Below are 16,903 nucleotides of genomic sequence, written 5' to 3'. Positions count from 1 at the left end.
CAACTAATTGGGATAAACCTCACAAAAAGGAGGTCAACGGAGATGGTGGCCCTAGTCCTTCTTGTCACGACCTTTTTTTTTTTTTTCCGGTAATACACTCTATCACCCCTTCCTCTATCACCATATCTTTCTATTATAAACCAACACCACTTCCATTTCAATTTCCTTTTGTTTTCCTTATGTGAAGATTTAATTTTTAGGTTGATGCGATTATTCATTTGTGTCTGGATATATAATTTTCCGATTTGTATTTCATTTATTGTATACTAGGTGTAAAACTCGTGTATTACAAGGGTTAATTGAAAAAAATAAAATATTAAAATGTAAATAACTAGTATATAACCTATGGCAACCACGGTTATAAAGTTAATTAAACTTTTATAATAAAAAATATAATTATTAATCAATTATTTTAAATAAGTCATTTTAAATAAATTATTAATTAAGAGATATCAAAATTTTAAAGTTATTATAATTTCAAATTTAACATATAATTAAAAAAATGTAAATTTGAATTTTGAAATGAGTTGCCTAATATATCTACATGACATATGACATAATATTAATAAGGAGTTATATAGAATGACACTTGGCAAAAGAATATTAAAACCATTCATTTATTAGAATAGGGATAAGTATTTTTTAAATAAAATTTGAAATAAGGAATGAAGAGACATATTAATTGCAATTTAGGGGGTGTTTGAGATATCTTTTGAGAGGACAAAAGAACTTTTGGGAAAAGATAACAAACAAAAGATGTTTGGGGAAAGCTCCTTTTGGATTTTTTAAAGAAGGAAAATTGACTTTTTGGAAAAGTCAGGGAAACCTAGCTTTTTGGAACTTTTGCTAAAAGATCTTTTGCCCTTCGAAAAGATACCCCAAACACCCCCTTAGTATAATATTTATTATTTTTGATACTTTACATATATATATATAAATATAAGTATTATGTGGCTTTTTAATTTTAAAAATTGAAAAAAAAAAACATAAATTGACATGTGAATATTATTTATTTAAAAAATATCACAAAATAACATGTGTCAAAACTCATTAGAGATTCACATGTGACAAAATTATCTTCATTTATTATAATAGATGTATGTATGTGTGTGCATGTTTTTATTTTTGATATGAGATGAAACTCTAGTGTGCGAGTTTTATTATTTTAATGGTATGTGTTTCCTTTTATGACGATGAACCCTCGTTCAAGATCATATTGTTTGAAGATAAGTTTGTTCAAAAGTTAGGGGTGTTTGGATAGGGAAAAATAGGTTGCTTATTGTTTATTGCTTAATCCCACTACAATAAGCAAATTTAAGTGTTTGGATAGGAGTCTTTAAAAATCAGCTTATTGCGGTAGGAATAAGCCAAATAAGTTGATTTTAATAAGCAAGAGGGAATGCTTATTGCTTATTGGTTATTTTACTCATATAAGCTGTTTTGTTTGCCAAACGCTTAACATGCTTATTGGTTATTGTTTATTTCCACCGCAATAAGCTAATTCAAACACATTTTAAACAAGCTTATTCCAACCATAATAAGCAAATAAGCAATAAGCTAATAAGCTAAAAACTATTTATCCAAACACTCCCTTAATATATAGGTTTGTGAAAATTGATTATAAAGTTTGGGAATGTTTTCGTTTTCCTAAAACGGGTGAAGGTATACGGTGGTGAGGGAAAAAAGGAGAGGAAATTGGTATTGTAGGGTATGGTGGGGATAGGTAGGTGGAATGAGTATAGAGGGCCTTTGTAATTAAATATTGAAAATAGGTAAAAGGAAAAAAATACTATAAAGGGCAAATAGTCTTTTTCATGGATAAGGACCAAATACGTCGAAAAATTAAAACCACAATGACCACTGGTACAACGTTTTTCAAAGATGTCGGGATTGTGACAATGTTTGGAAACTGAAGGGACCATTTATGAAACTTTGTCTAAAATTAAATAAATACAAAAAGCACCTTCAAAAACTGTTGAGTATAAAACGCCGTCGTACTATCCTTTTGGGTATAATCGTCATTGGGAGATCTTGAAATGGGGACAAAAGTGTCAAATCGGAGAAAATGACACCTACTACATTCGTAGTTCCGCACACCACCCTTGTCTTCTTATATAATGCATCGGTTGCCTGCGGACTCCCCAAGAAAAACAACTCTATAAACACCCCTTCGTCTCACTCCCCTCTCGAAACCTCTCTTTTCCATCAATTTTTATACGATATCGTTATACGAATCTTGATGGCGTCTGCAAGTTTCGTGAAGTTAAATGCATCTTCCTCACCTTGGATCGGTCAACGATCCTTCAACCAACGTACGGGATCTTCCGCCCGGTTACCCGCCACTCGTGTATCTGTCATCCGCGCGGGATCTTACTCCGAGGAACTCGTCAAAACCGCTGTGAGTTTGAGTTTCCATTTCTGTTTCATTTTGGATTGAAGTTGTGGTTTCTGTTTTTGAATTTACAAAGTTGATCTGATTTTGCGTTGTGAATGGACGATCTGATTAATCGAACTGCGTTTTTTTTGTTGTTGTTAGGCAGTAGTTGATTTTAGGGTTTAGTTTAATTGCAACTGGATTTAAGTCTTGATAGTTTGATCACTGTAGTGGTAGGCGGAGGGGTCATGTCCTTTTCGCATCACGAGCAGCCAAATAACATTAAATTTATGTTGGAGCGTCGTCTTTCCTTCAATTTTATTTTTCAAACTATTGCCTAGTTGACTTTTTTATGCACTTTACGCAATTGAAACTTAATTGTTCATGGATTTGGCTTTCTTGGAAGCCGAGTTATTCTTCTTCATTTTTCTTCCTGAATCATGTTTACAGATTTGTGATCATTTACATATACTGATTATATCTTTTCTTGTTGGAGTAGAAAACAATTGCATCACCTGGCCGCGGTATCCTTGCCATTGACGAGTCAAATGCAACTTGTGGAAAGCGATTGGCATCAATTGGATTGGACAACACCGAAGCCAACAGACAAGCCTATAGACAACTTCTATTGACCACTCCTGGTTTAGGTCAATACATCTCTGGCTCCATCCTTTTCGAGGAAACCCTTTATCAATCAACTACAGATGGAAAGAAGATGGTTGACTGCTTGCGTGAACAGAACATCGTACCTGGCATTAAAGTTGATAAGGCACGAATACATTCTCTTCTCCTTTTGGAATCCAATACTATCAACTTCTTTTCAACTGTTTATCATAATTGTTACTTATTTAGTTTATCTTTCACAGGGTTTAGTCCCCCTTCCAGGATCCAACAATGAATCATGGTGCCAAGGGTTAGATGGGTTAGCTTCTAGAACAGCTGAGTATTACAGTCAAGGAGCTCGCTTTGCCAAATGGTGAGACATATATACATAAATAGTCTTGAGTTTTTTGTATCTTTTTTGAGGTCTAGTTCAATGATCTAACATTTTATGTTATTTTGTAGGCGTACTGTTGTCAGCATTCCTTGTGGCCCTTCTGCTTTGGCTGTGAAAGAAGCTGCATGGGGTCTTGCACGTTATGCTGCCATTTCCCAGGTTTGTTACTCAAGATTTGTGTTATTATATAAGAATAAGTCAATGGTGAAAGAAAGAGTTGACCTTTTGTCTGATAACTTGATGTAGGACAATGGATTGGTGCCAATTGTGGAGCCAGAGATCCTTCTAGATGGAGACCACTCGATAGACACAACACTAGAAGTAGCTGAAAGGGTTTGGGCAGAGGTTTTCCACTACTTAGCAGAAAACAATGTTCTTTTTGAAGGAATCTTGCTAAAGCCCAGCATGGTCACTCCAGGAGCTGACCACAAGGAAAAAGCTTCACCGGAGACTATTGCCAAATATACCCTCACCATGCTCAAGAGAAGGGTCCCACCTGCAGTTCCTGGAATCATGGTATGAGAATCTTGATTATTTGTAGTGTTTTTCAAGAAAATGAAATGATGATTTTGCTTGTGTAGTTTTTGTCAGGGGGACAATCTGAAATGGAAGCTACCTTAAACCTGCATGCAATGAACCAAAGCCCTAACCCATGGCACGTGTCCTTTTCATATGCACGGGCCCTACAAAACTCGGTGCTCAAGGCATGGCAAGGGCTGCCCGAAAATGTGGAAGCCGGGCAGAAGGCACTTTTGACACGGGCAAAAGCAAACTCATTGGCTCAGCTTGGAAAGTACTCTGCTGAGGGAGAAAGTGAAGATGCTAAGAAAGGAATGTTTGTCAAGGGCTACACCTATTAAGTAAGGCACACTATTTAGGTTGGTGAGTTTTTGTTTTCTTTTTTGATGTGTGGTTGTGTAATTTTAGAGGTGTTTTTGAATAATAATAATAATATCCGGATGCTAAAACTGACCCTTGAATATGTGGGGTAGTGAAAGGTGAGGGTGGGTCTTAGAGTTAAGGCTAGTTTTGATGATGCAAATGAGTATCTGACTTTTTTTCTTCTTGTGTAATTTAGAATGGAACAAAACAATGTGTTTGGTATTGGGATTGGGATTGGGTTGCCTCTGAAATGAAAATGCCAAAGGGAGGGAAAAGAGTAAATGTTTTCTACTTGAAAAACTTAACTAGAATGATGTTTGTTAGCTTTGATTGCTATTTTATAAAAGAGTTATTCACTAAAAATGACCATTTTTTTGAGCCAACTTATCCCCCAATAACCACTTATTCTGCAAGTATTAAAAAATGACCACAATCACTATGCCCGCCTAAATGTGCTTGCGAATTTGCTAGTGGGCCTGGCCCATATAATTCATTTACTACCTTAAATCAACCCACGGATGTTCGAATGCAACACTGTTGTCACATCAAGTCGTGCATCCATGTCGCCCTCAAGGGGTGAACTGCTAGATCATCTAGCAAATATCTAGTGGAAAGCTTCTAGAAGCAAAAAAGACATTAAAGTCGAATTCACTGCCACATTATGGTGATACCATCTAATAGCCATCATGGCTTTATATTTCTTCTTTCTTCTATCTTTGTCAAAGCGTCATGGAACATCTGCTAACAGATGCACTTGGAAAGAAACAATATCTTACTTAAATTGACTCTATCTTCTAAATAAGAGGCGAGACACCAAAACAGAAAGCTACAAACAGGTAGGAATGGGTAAACAACATGTGCATAGTCCAGTTTGAACTGTTGTGGAACCATAAGAACCCAAAACAAATAAAGTCAATTTCAACATATAGTCAGTCTGTTCCCTAATTAAGAAGGAACACTCTCTCGAGATTTACTATGGTTCATCAATGTCAACCCGGACTTTATTTGTCTTCAAATGATTGGAGTCGAATATCCATTGGAAACAAAAACAATCATATATCTATTTGATTTAAATAAGTGTACGCACCCAACCACACTTAAACCAATAAGAATGAATCATCATTCATGTGTCAAATACACCAATGAATCATCATATTCAGTGGAGACATCCAAACCTCTAATACATTAGTATCATGATGATTGCTTCATGTTGAAAGATAAATAAAACATTCTACAAGCTCAAATAACCATGTCTCACACTCTCACCCAAAGACCCTTCCAGGGGTTTCATGCCAAAATATTACACGAATCCCCTTGAAGAGCCAAAGCAATAATAACCATTACGAAACCCCAAAAGTTGTGAAGAGTCCAGTCATCTATTATCCATCATCTCAGTCTAAGAAGACCTCCACACATAATACAATCAAACGAGGCTGTTCTAGATGATCGTAGTCAAACCAAAAATAGTCACACCAAATACTACAATGAAAAAACAATATAACACATCATCATCGTATTTTCAAGGTATATGGATCCCCATGGATCAAATTCAAACCTATAAGTATAATCACAGAAAGACAATAACCCATGTTTACAAATACATATTCTTAATACCTCTAAGAAAATGTCAGATTCAACAAAGAGATCATTTATAAGGTGGGAAAGAGAGCACACATCCAAACTTAAACCAACTTCTTTATACAAATGAGAACTGATATCACGGGATCTCTATGCATGCCCAAAAGAAGAAACCTTTGAACATATAAAATATGCTCCTCATGGATAAACTGATGGATAAAACATGAATCCAAGTTGTATGTGCCAAGTCTAGTAAGTAAAAACTTAACACCTCCATATATGATCTTGCTCTTCATAAGGCTGAAGGGTGTGGGTGCGGTTCTAGACCGCACTTTGTGCCACGTAGACCAAGAAAACCACCCCCAGACCGCGGTCTGGTGCGGTCTTGGCCGCACTGCGGTCCTTAAGTGCCGCGCTTTCTGATTGGTTGAGGGGAAAAAGGGAAGATCGTCTGTTGTTGGGTATTTACCTTTTTTCTTTTGCTTTTTCTTTCTTATATATACATATCTAACATTATTTTTTTTGGTAATGCAATGTAATGTTTTTTTTTTTTTTTTAAATTTCAAGTAATGAAAAATTATGTTTTTTTTTATTAAAATAGAAGTTTTAATAATTTAAAATAGTTAAAAAAAAAGTTTTATTAAATTAAAATAGTTAAAAAAAAACACACAAAAAAAAAGAAGAAGAAAAATGTGTGGCACCACTCCCTTGGTGTGACATGAAACCACACTTGAATGATAAAAAATGACATGACGCTTATGTGGCGGGGGAGGGAGTGCGGTTTCGGCGGCACCACACCCTCCAGCGTAAACCAACCAACCATGTGGTGTCTTTACCAGAACACTAAATGATCCCATAACAAGCAACAATTGTGACAATATTAATGACCCCTAAACTCACACCAACTCCAAAATACTTAACACGCCTAAATAACAGCAAATACCTCCAATGAGCAAACCAGATATTCGTTGTCATAATCTAAACAAAACAAACTACATCAAGGTCAACCAAAAACAAACAAACTGATCATTATCAGCCATCATCACCAACACATTCTAGGGGAGTTTTTTCCTCGGTTTAATCAGTTTTTTGTTTATTTCAGTTTGGTTCAATCAGTTTTTAACAATTCTAAATAATTATATCCAAATCAAATAAGTGTTATACAATTTCCGTTTATTTGGGACAGTTAATCAATTAAACGGAAATTTTTTGATGTTTTTGGTCATATGATTTTCATTCACAAACTAGGAAAATAAGATAGAATTCAAGCTCGAAGACAAAGAGAAGCGGGCTTTTCCAAAGAATTACTGCAGCTTTCCCACTCCTTTTGATTATCATATAAAAAAAAGTATCTTCTTTTTTTTAGTCCTAAGTATTTTTGTATTATATAAATATTCAATTGGTCAAATATTTAATATTAGACCAATTCGCGCGTGTAAAGTTGTAACGTCATGTTTGGACTCGTTATTTAACCCAAAATATACATATAAGAAAACATAAGTTTAGTTTCAAAATAGTTAATGTATAAAAGTAAATTTTCAACAATATCAATATAATAACTCGTTCAGTTAACCCATATTGGGAGAAAATTAACCACATAAACTGAATAAGTTATCCTTATCCTGTTAATCAAGCTAAATTACCCCAAAACTGAATAAACACAACCAAACAACCCATACCTTATTGGATTGGATGAATTATTCAAATGCAATTTTTATGACACTCGTATCCAAATGCTCAAAGAAGAACCCAAAGATAAAGAACATGCATTGAATGAACTTTAACCCATGAACTACTACTATACAAATGAAGTAAACCCTATAAACAAGGAAAACCCCAAAATGCACTCCAACAAAAAGAAAAGATTCACCGAATAATATTTGTGACACATCACACATACATTCAAATGGTGCTTTAAGACATATACTTTAGGTTTTGGTTAACCAGATTTTAAGCATCCTGGATTACATGGTCCTGCATCAACAACATACATACATGATACGATGTTAGCATTCATGGTAACATTCTGTAAAAAGGAACAATGTTCATGCTTTCATGTCAAAACATCATATGAAGTCTTAACTTTGAAAGCTTAAAACTAAATTTACCACAGCAAAATCCATGTGAATCAGAGAATCATACCTGTTTTTATGGCGCTTTTTGGAAGACTGATACTGGATCTCTGGAGCTGTTTCTCATCAGGCTTACAACCAAAAGTTATATATAAAGACAATTTTAACCTCATTGGTCTACAATACAAGTCACCTGATTTTCAAATAATCATATACTTGACTTCCTCTATTGCAATTTGCAAACAAACACCATTCACATAAAAATGCAAAAAGAAGACCACATTTAGCAAGATATAGCAAAATTTATGATGGTTTGTATTGCATTTTATTTCTAAAATTTGACTACAATTGTTCATTCTTGCATAGAACACCACTATATGCATACTGCAAAACTTCTCGGGAATTTTGCATTCAACTGAATATGAATAAGTTATACAAGAAGAGTGTTTGCATTGGAACAAACAAGGTATGGCTTTATGGTTTGACATGATGATCATCATCAAGATTCATTTAGCAAAAAAAAAAATGAAAGAATACAATACTAACTTTCCAGACATTTTTCTCATCTACATACCTGTTATAACATCATAAAAGATTGTTTCTCATTGTATCAAATCTATGTCTTGAATGTATAAACATTCGAGTCAATTTAACTGCAAAAAAAAGGATAAAACCATCAAAAATTAGGCAACGAAAAACACAATAGAATAGAATGTTGTAGAAATCAAAGATGCAAAAAAGTAAAAACTAACCTGAAGTCATTTCAAGTGATTTGTTAACGTGTCCATCATAGTCATTTCACAACCGATAGCCACAAAAAAAGATTTGACTTTTTGACCATATCAATCACTATAAATAGGAAACAGATTTTGCTTCACAAATCTCCTCATTACCAAGAACAACATTTTCAAGATAACGAACTGCATCAGCTTTTGAATCCAAACCTATTTTCTTCAACAATGCACTATGTGTACACGAATCAGGCTCAATTCCTCTATCCACCATCTCTGTATATAACCTCAAAGCCTCACTCCAATTCCCCAAATCACAATTCCCATTAATCAAAATGGTATAAGAATATTTATTAGCAACTAAACCCCTTGCTTCCATTTCAGAAAAATATCTATACGCATGATCCATACGTCTACATTTGCAATAACCATTGATCAATGCATTATATGTAATCACATTTGGCATGATACCCTTCTCTTGCATCTCCATGAAATACATAAATGCCCATTCTACCCTTGCAGTAACCGCATGTGCATGTATCAACACGGTGTACGTCACAACCGTAGGATCCACCCCTTTGCTTTGCATCTCAGAAAACAAGTCTTTGGCTTTTTGAATCTTTCCAGATTTCAAATGTGAACAAATAATACTTGTATATGTGAAATGATCAGGAACAAAGCCTTTACTAACCATTTCTTTTATCAACTCATTAGCTCCTTCAACATTTGCATCCTTACAAAGACCATGTACAAACACATTATATGTGACTAAATTGGGCCCAATACGTTTTTCAAGGATTTCTAGTAAACCAATTGCTCTTTTGGTATCACTAAGTTTCAGTTCTCCTGCTATTCGAGTGATGTACGCGTATTGATCAGGCTGCAAACCATGTCTAATCATTTCTTGATAAGTTTTTGTAGCCATTTCCAAATCACCCATCTTGTAACAACCGTTTGCCAATATCGTGTAAGTGTAAACATCGGGAGGAAAACCAAGATTTACCATTTCGCCCTTGAGCTCCATTGCCTTTTGCATGTTCCCACTTCCACATAGCCCTTGCATAAGGGTGTTGTAGGTAATCATTGTAGGAAAAAGATCCCTACGCCTCAACTCGGATACCAACAAGAAAGCTTCTTTTATACGCCCTAAAAGACAATACCCATAAATCAAAATATTGTATGAAACTATATCTGGCATTAAACTGTTTTTTAGCATAATAGAATGTTGTTGGCGAGCATAAACGATTCTTCCTTGTTTGCATAATCCATACATGAGAATGTTGTGTGTATGTACAGTTGGTGAAGCTCCTACAATCGCCATTTCTTCAACAAGATTGAATGCTTCTTCAATTAAGCCTTTCTCACAATACCCATGAATTAAGGGATTGTAACTGTATGATGATACCTTCAAGCCCAAAACTAACATCTCAGAAAGCATCTCTTTTGCTTGATCAAAATCGCCTATTTTCACCATCCCACTAATCAATGCATTATAAGTAACATCATTGGGTTCACAGCCTTTTGTTTGCATCTTTTCCAAAAGGTTTAATGCTTGTCCCACTTCTCCCTCTTTGCAATACGAATCCAACAAAGTATTGTATGTTATGATGTTTGGCTCAATGTGATACACATTCATCATACTATAAACTTGTTTTCTTTTGTGAACTAATTTCTTATCTTGAAGCATCTTAAGAATCCTGTTGCAGTTCTTCACATCTGGCAAGAACTTGCTTTCGACCATTTTATTAAAAACCCATAAACATTGCTCAACCATGACTTTCTTAGCTAAGAAAAAGAGCATAAAGTCGAGCAGCTTAGCTGCAATATTTGCATTCAGATTGCCATCGATTAAAGAATTCACAACCCCATTCAAATTCCCACAAACCATTTTTTCCATCACTGGATACGCCCGATTCATCAGATTGCTCTCCGCGAGAATCTCAAGAATAGCAATAAACGAGTTATCTGAAGGCGTAAAGCCTGGTTGTTTTTCCACCCAATGGAAGAACCTAAGAGCAATCCTGGGGTGTTCTTTGATTGAACTAAGAACCCTAGTAAACAATTCGGGTTCAAATATCACTGCTTGAAATCTATCCTGAAGCGGGTTAGGACCTGGTTTAGTATTGTAACAAAATGCCCAATAATTTCTTTCAATCGCTGAAAATATGAGGTTTTTGAAATGAAACTCGGTGCAATCTATACTATTATTTGTACAGTTCTGGGTATTGGTTTTGACAAATGGGTAGTTCTGAGATTGATGAAAAGATTTCGATAAGAAAGTTAAACGAACCTTTATGAAATTGAAGCTGTGTTTTCCAGTGGTGACGATGGATTTTGAAGATCTAACATGGAGGGTCATTGAGCGTTGGTTATAGTGATTGAAGATGAGAAGAGATTCATGTGATATGATGAATAAATTGTTGCTAATTCGAAGCAGGTTTAGGGTTTTGAAAAATCTTGCACATGGTAAGTAGAACAGAAGAGGAGGAATCGATCGACGTAGATTCATCCATCGCCACCAGCTCTAGTGGACGGCGGCTGGTTAGAGTGCTTCACCTCCTAGCCCAATTACTTCTTTAAATTGATGTCTTTATAATTTGGCCACTATAACTTTAGGTTCTTTCAAAACTGGCATCCAAGTTATTTTTTATAATTGACCACTAAACTTTAAAATAGTTTATATTTAGCCTCGAGGTGTCGACGTTTTTCTATTTGACTCACGATACATTTTTAGCAATCTATAATTAAAGGAGGATAAAACACAGACCCCGGAAAATATATTCCGACTTGTGTAAGGTACGTTTCAAGCTGAAATATTAAACAGGTTGAGAGTTTCAAATTTATACTTCAATCTGTTTAATTTTCGTGTTGTGTCAATGTATTTATTTTTGTGTCAGGTTAGCATGGTTTAGACATTGTAAACGTGTCGTGGTATGTTGACTTGAAACACTAAACATGTTGAAAAAACACTAAACATTGTAAATATGTTATGATGTCGTGTTGGTGGTGAAAACTCTCTCTTCGTAATCGGAGAGAGTAAGAGTTAGGAGGCGGAATGACAAAATTTATGTTGGATTAAGGTGTTTAAGGTCCTAACCAAATTGATATAATATTGATGAATAAAAATCAAGTCATTTTTGGGTTGCCCTTATAACCAAGAAACTGTCTAGATTGATTTTAAAGAGAGAGAAATGATTTATTAATATATTATATGACTAATATATTAATTAGAAATAGTTATAATTAATCAGAATTAATTTGAAATTAATTATGGGTTAATTAGAATTAACTAAAAGTTGAAGGACTATAACTGTAATTGTTCAAAAGTTGAGCACATGACATGTTCTAGAATCCTCCTACTATTGACGGTTTTGGAGGCTCTCTTGGAGCCTTCTGGAAGCCTTCGTGAAGATAAACTAGGAACTAGATAATTACCTTATTTGAAATAATATTATTTTATGTTCAAATCAGGGTTTCTAGGTGTTTCATTGTCAGCTATAAATAAAGTCTTTAGCATTGAAATTTTTGGACAAGCTTTCTAAAAAGATCTCCGAAAATTTCATACCTCTCCCCTTCCTCCTAAATATTATAGGGTTCTTGTGTTGTGGATGTGAACCATTGGAGGCTTACATTCAACTGAAGGTAGTTTTCAAGAGACTATCGGATTATTCAAAGGGTTTTTTTACAACAACAAATCAGAGGTATGCAACTGACCTTGTGAATTTCGATTTAAACTAGGATTAGAGTTTTGTTGTTCAATTGTATGTTGCTTCAATAGAGTTATGACATATATCTAAAACTAGGTTGCATGTACCCTTAAGTGTTTAAGATATTTTTCTGCATTATTACATCTAAAACCCATCAGTGGTATCAGAGCATTAGGTTGTCTAACAATTGAATGTGCATAAATTGAACTTGAACAATTGGAGAAAAACATAATCGACATTCTGTGTTCGTCGCCATGTGTAACACTTGGATGTTGGTATGTTCCATAATTGCCCTTTATGTTTAATTTGTTACAATAATGGACCTTGGAGTAGTACGTGAGGCGTACCACATGGTACACTTAGCGTACTAGCTGAGAAGTTAGTATGTGAGGCGTATCACATGGTACACTTAGCGTACTAAGGTGATGTTGGTCGCGGATGTGAGGCCTCGTACGTTGGGCGTACGAGGGTTACGCTTAGTGTACTCGAGGATTTAGAAACCCTAATTTTAGGGTGTTGTACCCTATATAAAGACCTTAAGTCCCAAGGGTTGGCCTCTTTACCAGCTCCCATATCTTCTAAACCCTAAAATTGACCTTAAGCCTCCATTGTTGTGTCTTTGAGCTTTTGAGAAGAAATTGGTGCTTATTTTGCTCATCTTGAAGGATTTGAAGAAAGGTGAAGATGCTTTGCTTGGTGGGAAGTTTAGAGATCCAAAATCAGCACTCATTTGCAAGCTTCTAAAGGCATCAAGTCCAAACCATGTCTTCTCCATGCTTAGATCTCTTCATGTCTTAGTTTTCATGCTTTTTGGTCCCTTTTTGGGTTGGTTTGATGAGTTAGGACGTTTGAAGGGCTTATTCTTTTAGATCTGAGCTTATTAGGAGTTTTTTAAGCATAAAGGTGCAAATTTTATGGGTTTTTTGGGCTCATGCATGCAATAAGTCATCTATTAAGTCCTTTTGAGCTTTAAGAGCTTCATTTAGCCATGCATAAACATCAAGTTAGTAACTTTATGTGATAATCCAGCTTTAGGAAATCAGATCTACGTTTTGGAGCAATGTCTTAATGGATTAAGGGTTAAAAATGGAAGATGGCTGAATGGTGAAGTACGTTGGGCGTACAACCCAGTACATGCCGCATACAAGCCCTAAAGTGTGTACGCTTAGCGTACAATTGAGTATGCACTGCGTACTCAGTTAGTGGGCTTCAGACATTTTGGGCTTCGGTTTGGACCATTCTTTTGGGCTTAGATGCTTAGGGTTTTGTTGGGGCATCTGAATGCAAGTGTTTTGGACTAGGGATATTTTTGGGCCTTGGGGTAAGGCCCATGTACGGGTTTGGACCCAATTTGGAAAATTAGGATATGAATGGGCCTTTAGATAGTAGGTTTGGGCCTTAGTCTTGGACCAAACTAGGTAAGGGGTAAATGGTCTTTTTACCCTATTTATGGACTGTTGGTTTTAGATTTGAAATCCAACTATTTATGGGATGTTATTTGGTATTGATAGCTCGAGGATTTGTCGAGCCAGTAGCCATAGATCTTTCAGTATGATTCAACAGTTCGAGGTGAGTCTCTCATTATACCAATGGGTCGAAGGCACCAATGTCGGCCCATTACTTGACATGTGGAAATGATAGTTGTATATGTGTTTACTTGTTTGAAGACCCAGGGGGTAGCCCGTTGCACTTGTATGAAAGAATATGGGGGTAGCCCATGGGACTTGGATGTCAAACCACGGGGGTAACCCATGACATTCAAGGGGAAAGACCATGGGGGTAGCCCATGGCAATCACATGCAAGTTGCATGGTATTCTGTGATTGTATGTTATGTGGTATTTTTGGGAACTCACTAAGCTTCTACTTATAGTTTGAATTGTGATTTCAGGTACTTCAGTTACTAAGGGGAATGGCCCAGCTTGATGGCGCATCATTTACTCTCCACTATTTTTTCTGCACTTATTGATATTATTACTCTGATAATGGAACATGTTTAAGGTGTAATGGATTTTGGAAACAATTTATGGATGTAATTTCCTTTTTGAAAATGAAAATTTTTATTTGGATTTTTGGCTTTTACAAGTTGGTATCAGAGCCTTGGTTTGAGGGATTCGGGCACACCATCAAGTGTGTTAGAACTCAAACTCGGGAAATGACAATCTTTTCAAAAGAAAAATAAACAAAATTAAAAATGTTTTTGTTGAGTAAAAAGGAGAGTGCAATGTGTGCGATTGGCCGAGCTCAAGTAAGTGTTTTCCAAAAAATTAACCATGCATATTTATTGCAACTAGTATGTTGATATGTGAAATGCATGCTAAAGTAGGGCTAATAATACCTTTAGGGATTGTGTGATCATTGCTTGATTTGTTTGATGCCTTATAGCCTAGGAAAATTTGATTCCATATGTTTCTTGGAATCAATGTTAACTCTGTTACTTGCTAAGTGTATGCTTTGAAAGTTATATATGCTTAGGATTGTATAGCCCTAGAATGATGGATTCTGCCTCATTTCCTCTTCCTTGTTTGGTTGTGATTTAGGGTAGAAACTTTATTTGACAGTGTATTTGATTCTATTTATGTATAACTTGCATGCATAAGGTAACCTGCGGTGTTGATTGAGGTTTCTGGTTCTATGAGGATTGAAAAATCCTAAAAGAGTCTAGGGTATGTGTATGTGTTGTGTTATGTGAGTTATGTTCTGAGTGTATTTGGGTGAATTAGAGGTATCAAGTATGAACTTGGGGAAGGTACAACTAGGTGTGGAAGGTAGTATTGGGCCCGTACTACTGAAAGCACATGACATGTACCTGAGACAAGAGCAAACCGGGAAACTCTAAGGAGTTCGGTGAGGAGGAATCCCTTCGAACTTCTTTATCGATTGTTTCTATGTTGTATTTTTCAGTTGAGCATGGTGATGGCTACTCGAGGAGGTTCGGGTTCGGGTTCAGGTTCCGGTGCGGAACCGATTGATGAAAGGTTGTGCAAGCTCATCACAACCGAGGTTACTCGTGACATCCTTGACGCTACCCCGGTGATTTCGATACCGGCAAAGAAGGGATTATGGAGATCATGGAGGAGTGGCTCAGATCATTTAGAGCCTAGATTGTCGCAGGTCAGATTGGGACTTAAACTCCCTCATTCTAGTAGTTCAAGGCGTGCGGAATGCCTGAGTTCTTTGGGGATAAGGACCCCATTGCTAGTCGCCATTGGATCACTGACCTCGAGAATGCGCAGCGCACGATCTTTTGCTTTGAGGTGGCAAAGGTGGGATTCATGTCCTTTATGTTGAAGGACTGAGCACGGGACTGGTGGGAGGAGGTTACCTGTGAGGTAGGGATGGCGGGTGTGTCAATGATGACATGGGATAATTTTGTGTAGAGGTTTGATCGGGATTTTGCACCGGCCATTAAGGTGCAGCAGCTAGTGAAGGAGTTACAGGACCTTCACTAAACTACGGAGACTGTGGCGGAGATTATCGCCAAATTCAGGGAGAGGGCATTGCTAGTTTTTCAGTATGCTACAGATGAGGAGACGAGGAAGACGAGATATCATGCCATGCTGAGGGATGATATCAGGTAGTTCGTGAGTTTCTCAGGGGTGCAAAACCCTAAATGATATGATTGAGAAGGCCAGTGAGCGGGAAATCGAGTTGGAGCTCTGGACGAAGCGGAAGCCGGAGTAGGTTCAGGCAGCAGTGGGGCATGCCAAGAAGCCCAAGACCTCTGATGCTCCTAGCAGAGGCCAACAGGTTCGGGGCTGTTGTGCCAAGTGTGGCAAGTCGCACAGTAGGGCATGTCGGGTAACAGGCTCGATATGTTACAACTATGGCCAGTCGGGTCACATGAGTAGGGAATTCCCCAAGAAGGGCTTGATTTGTTTTCACTGCAACCAAACCGGCCATAAAAAGGTCGATTGTCCGAGGTTGTCTGGTGGAGCAGTGGTGGCTCCTGCCACAACCACCTTGAGGATTACTGATGCCAGTCAGGGAAAGACGGAGGCTCTTGCAGTGAAGAGCAGGGTGTTTTTAGTTGACCATTGATGAGACCCGAGCAGCACCGGATGTCCTTACCAATGTGTGTCTTTTCTTTATCTTATATTGTTTTCTTGTTTTGCTTATGTTTGTTATGATCTTGTATAGGGACCTTTTTGGTCAATGGGTTGTCGGCTCATGTTTTATTTGATTCAGGGGCTACTGATCCATTGTATCGCTTGCGCTTAGCAAGAGATTTGATGAAGCTCCGGGGGAGTTGGATTGTTCGTTAGATGTCGAGATTGCATATGATAGGTCTGTTCGGGTTGCGAGGGTTCATCGCGATTGTACTCTCCAGTTATTCAGCGAGCAGTATCCGGTCGATTTGTTTCTCATTCCTTTGCATGGGAACAAGGTTATTGTGGGCATGGATTGGTTGGGCCATAATAGGGAATTGATCGGCTATGAGCAGCACTTAGTTTGTGTTCAGACCCCAAGTGGGGGAGAGTTAGTGGTTCATGGGGAGAGATCTCAACGTAGGCTGGTTTTATGATCAACGGCGAGGGCCAAACACTATCTTTATTGTTTTGGC

At 36.9% G+C, this 16,903-nt stretch overlaps 2 protein-coding genes across 4 annotated transcripts; one reads left to right on the top strand and one right to left on the bottom strand.

The window, feature by feature from the left end:
• Positions 1–2,130: 2,130 nt before the first annotated feature.
• LOC145101201 (fructose-bisphosphate aldolase 3, chloroplastic) lies at positions 2,131–4,475 on the top strand. Its single transcript, XM_079038375.1, has 6 exons — positions 2,131–2,398; positions 2,874–3,143; positions 3,241–3,350; positions 3,440–3,530; positions 3,618–3,887; positions 3,953–4,475. Exons 1-6 carry the CDS (start codon positions 2,240–2,242, stop codon positions 4,229–4,231), a joined length of 1,179 nt encoding a protein of 392 aa, XP_078894501.1. The 5' UTR covers positions 2,131–2,239; the 3' UTR covers positions 4,232–4,475.
• Positions 4,476–7,492: 3,017 nt separating this feature from the next.
• Positions 7,493–11,206, bottom strand: LOC145101200 (Pentatricopeptide repeat (PPR) superfamily protein). Of its 3 annotated transcripts, none has more exons than XM_079038372.1 (4): positions 8,656–11,206; positions 8,478–8,556; positions 7,974–8,129; positions 7,493–7,805 (listed from the first exon to the last, which is right to left on the bottom strand). In XM_079038372.1, exon 1 carries the CDS (start codon positions 11,141–11,143, stop codon positions 8,753–8,755), a length of 2,391 nt encoding a protein of 796 aa, XP_078894498.1. In that variant the 5' UTR covers positions 11,144–11,206; the 3' UTR covers positions 7,493–7,805; positions 7,974–8,129; positions 8,478–8,556; positions 8,656–8,752. The 3 variants fall into 3 exon arrangements, with proteins under 3 accessions (XP_078894498.1, XP_078894499.1, XP_078894497.1); XM_079038373.1 differs by having other exon boundaries at positions 7,974–8,034; XM_079038371.1 differs by having other exon boundaries at positions 7,577–7,805; positions 7,974–8,556.
• Positions 11,207–16,903: the final 5,697 nt, after the last annotated feature.

Source organism: Lactuca serriola, chromosome 4, assembly GCF_051521515.1.
Source record: "Lactuca serriola cultivar US96UC23 chromosome 4, Lser_US96UC23_V15, whole genome shotgun sequence".
In the NCBI taxonomy this organism is placed as follows: domain Eukaryota; kingdom Viridiplantae; phylum Streptophyta; class Magnoliopsida; order Asterales; family Asteraceae; genus Lactuca; species Lactuca serriola.
The sequence above is the reverse complement of the archived record's forward strand: the minus strand, read 5'-3'. Positions and strand labels throughout refer to the sequence as shown.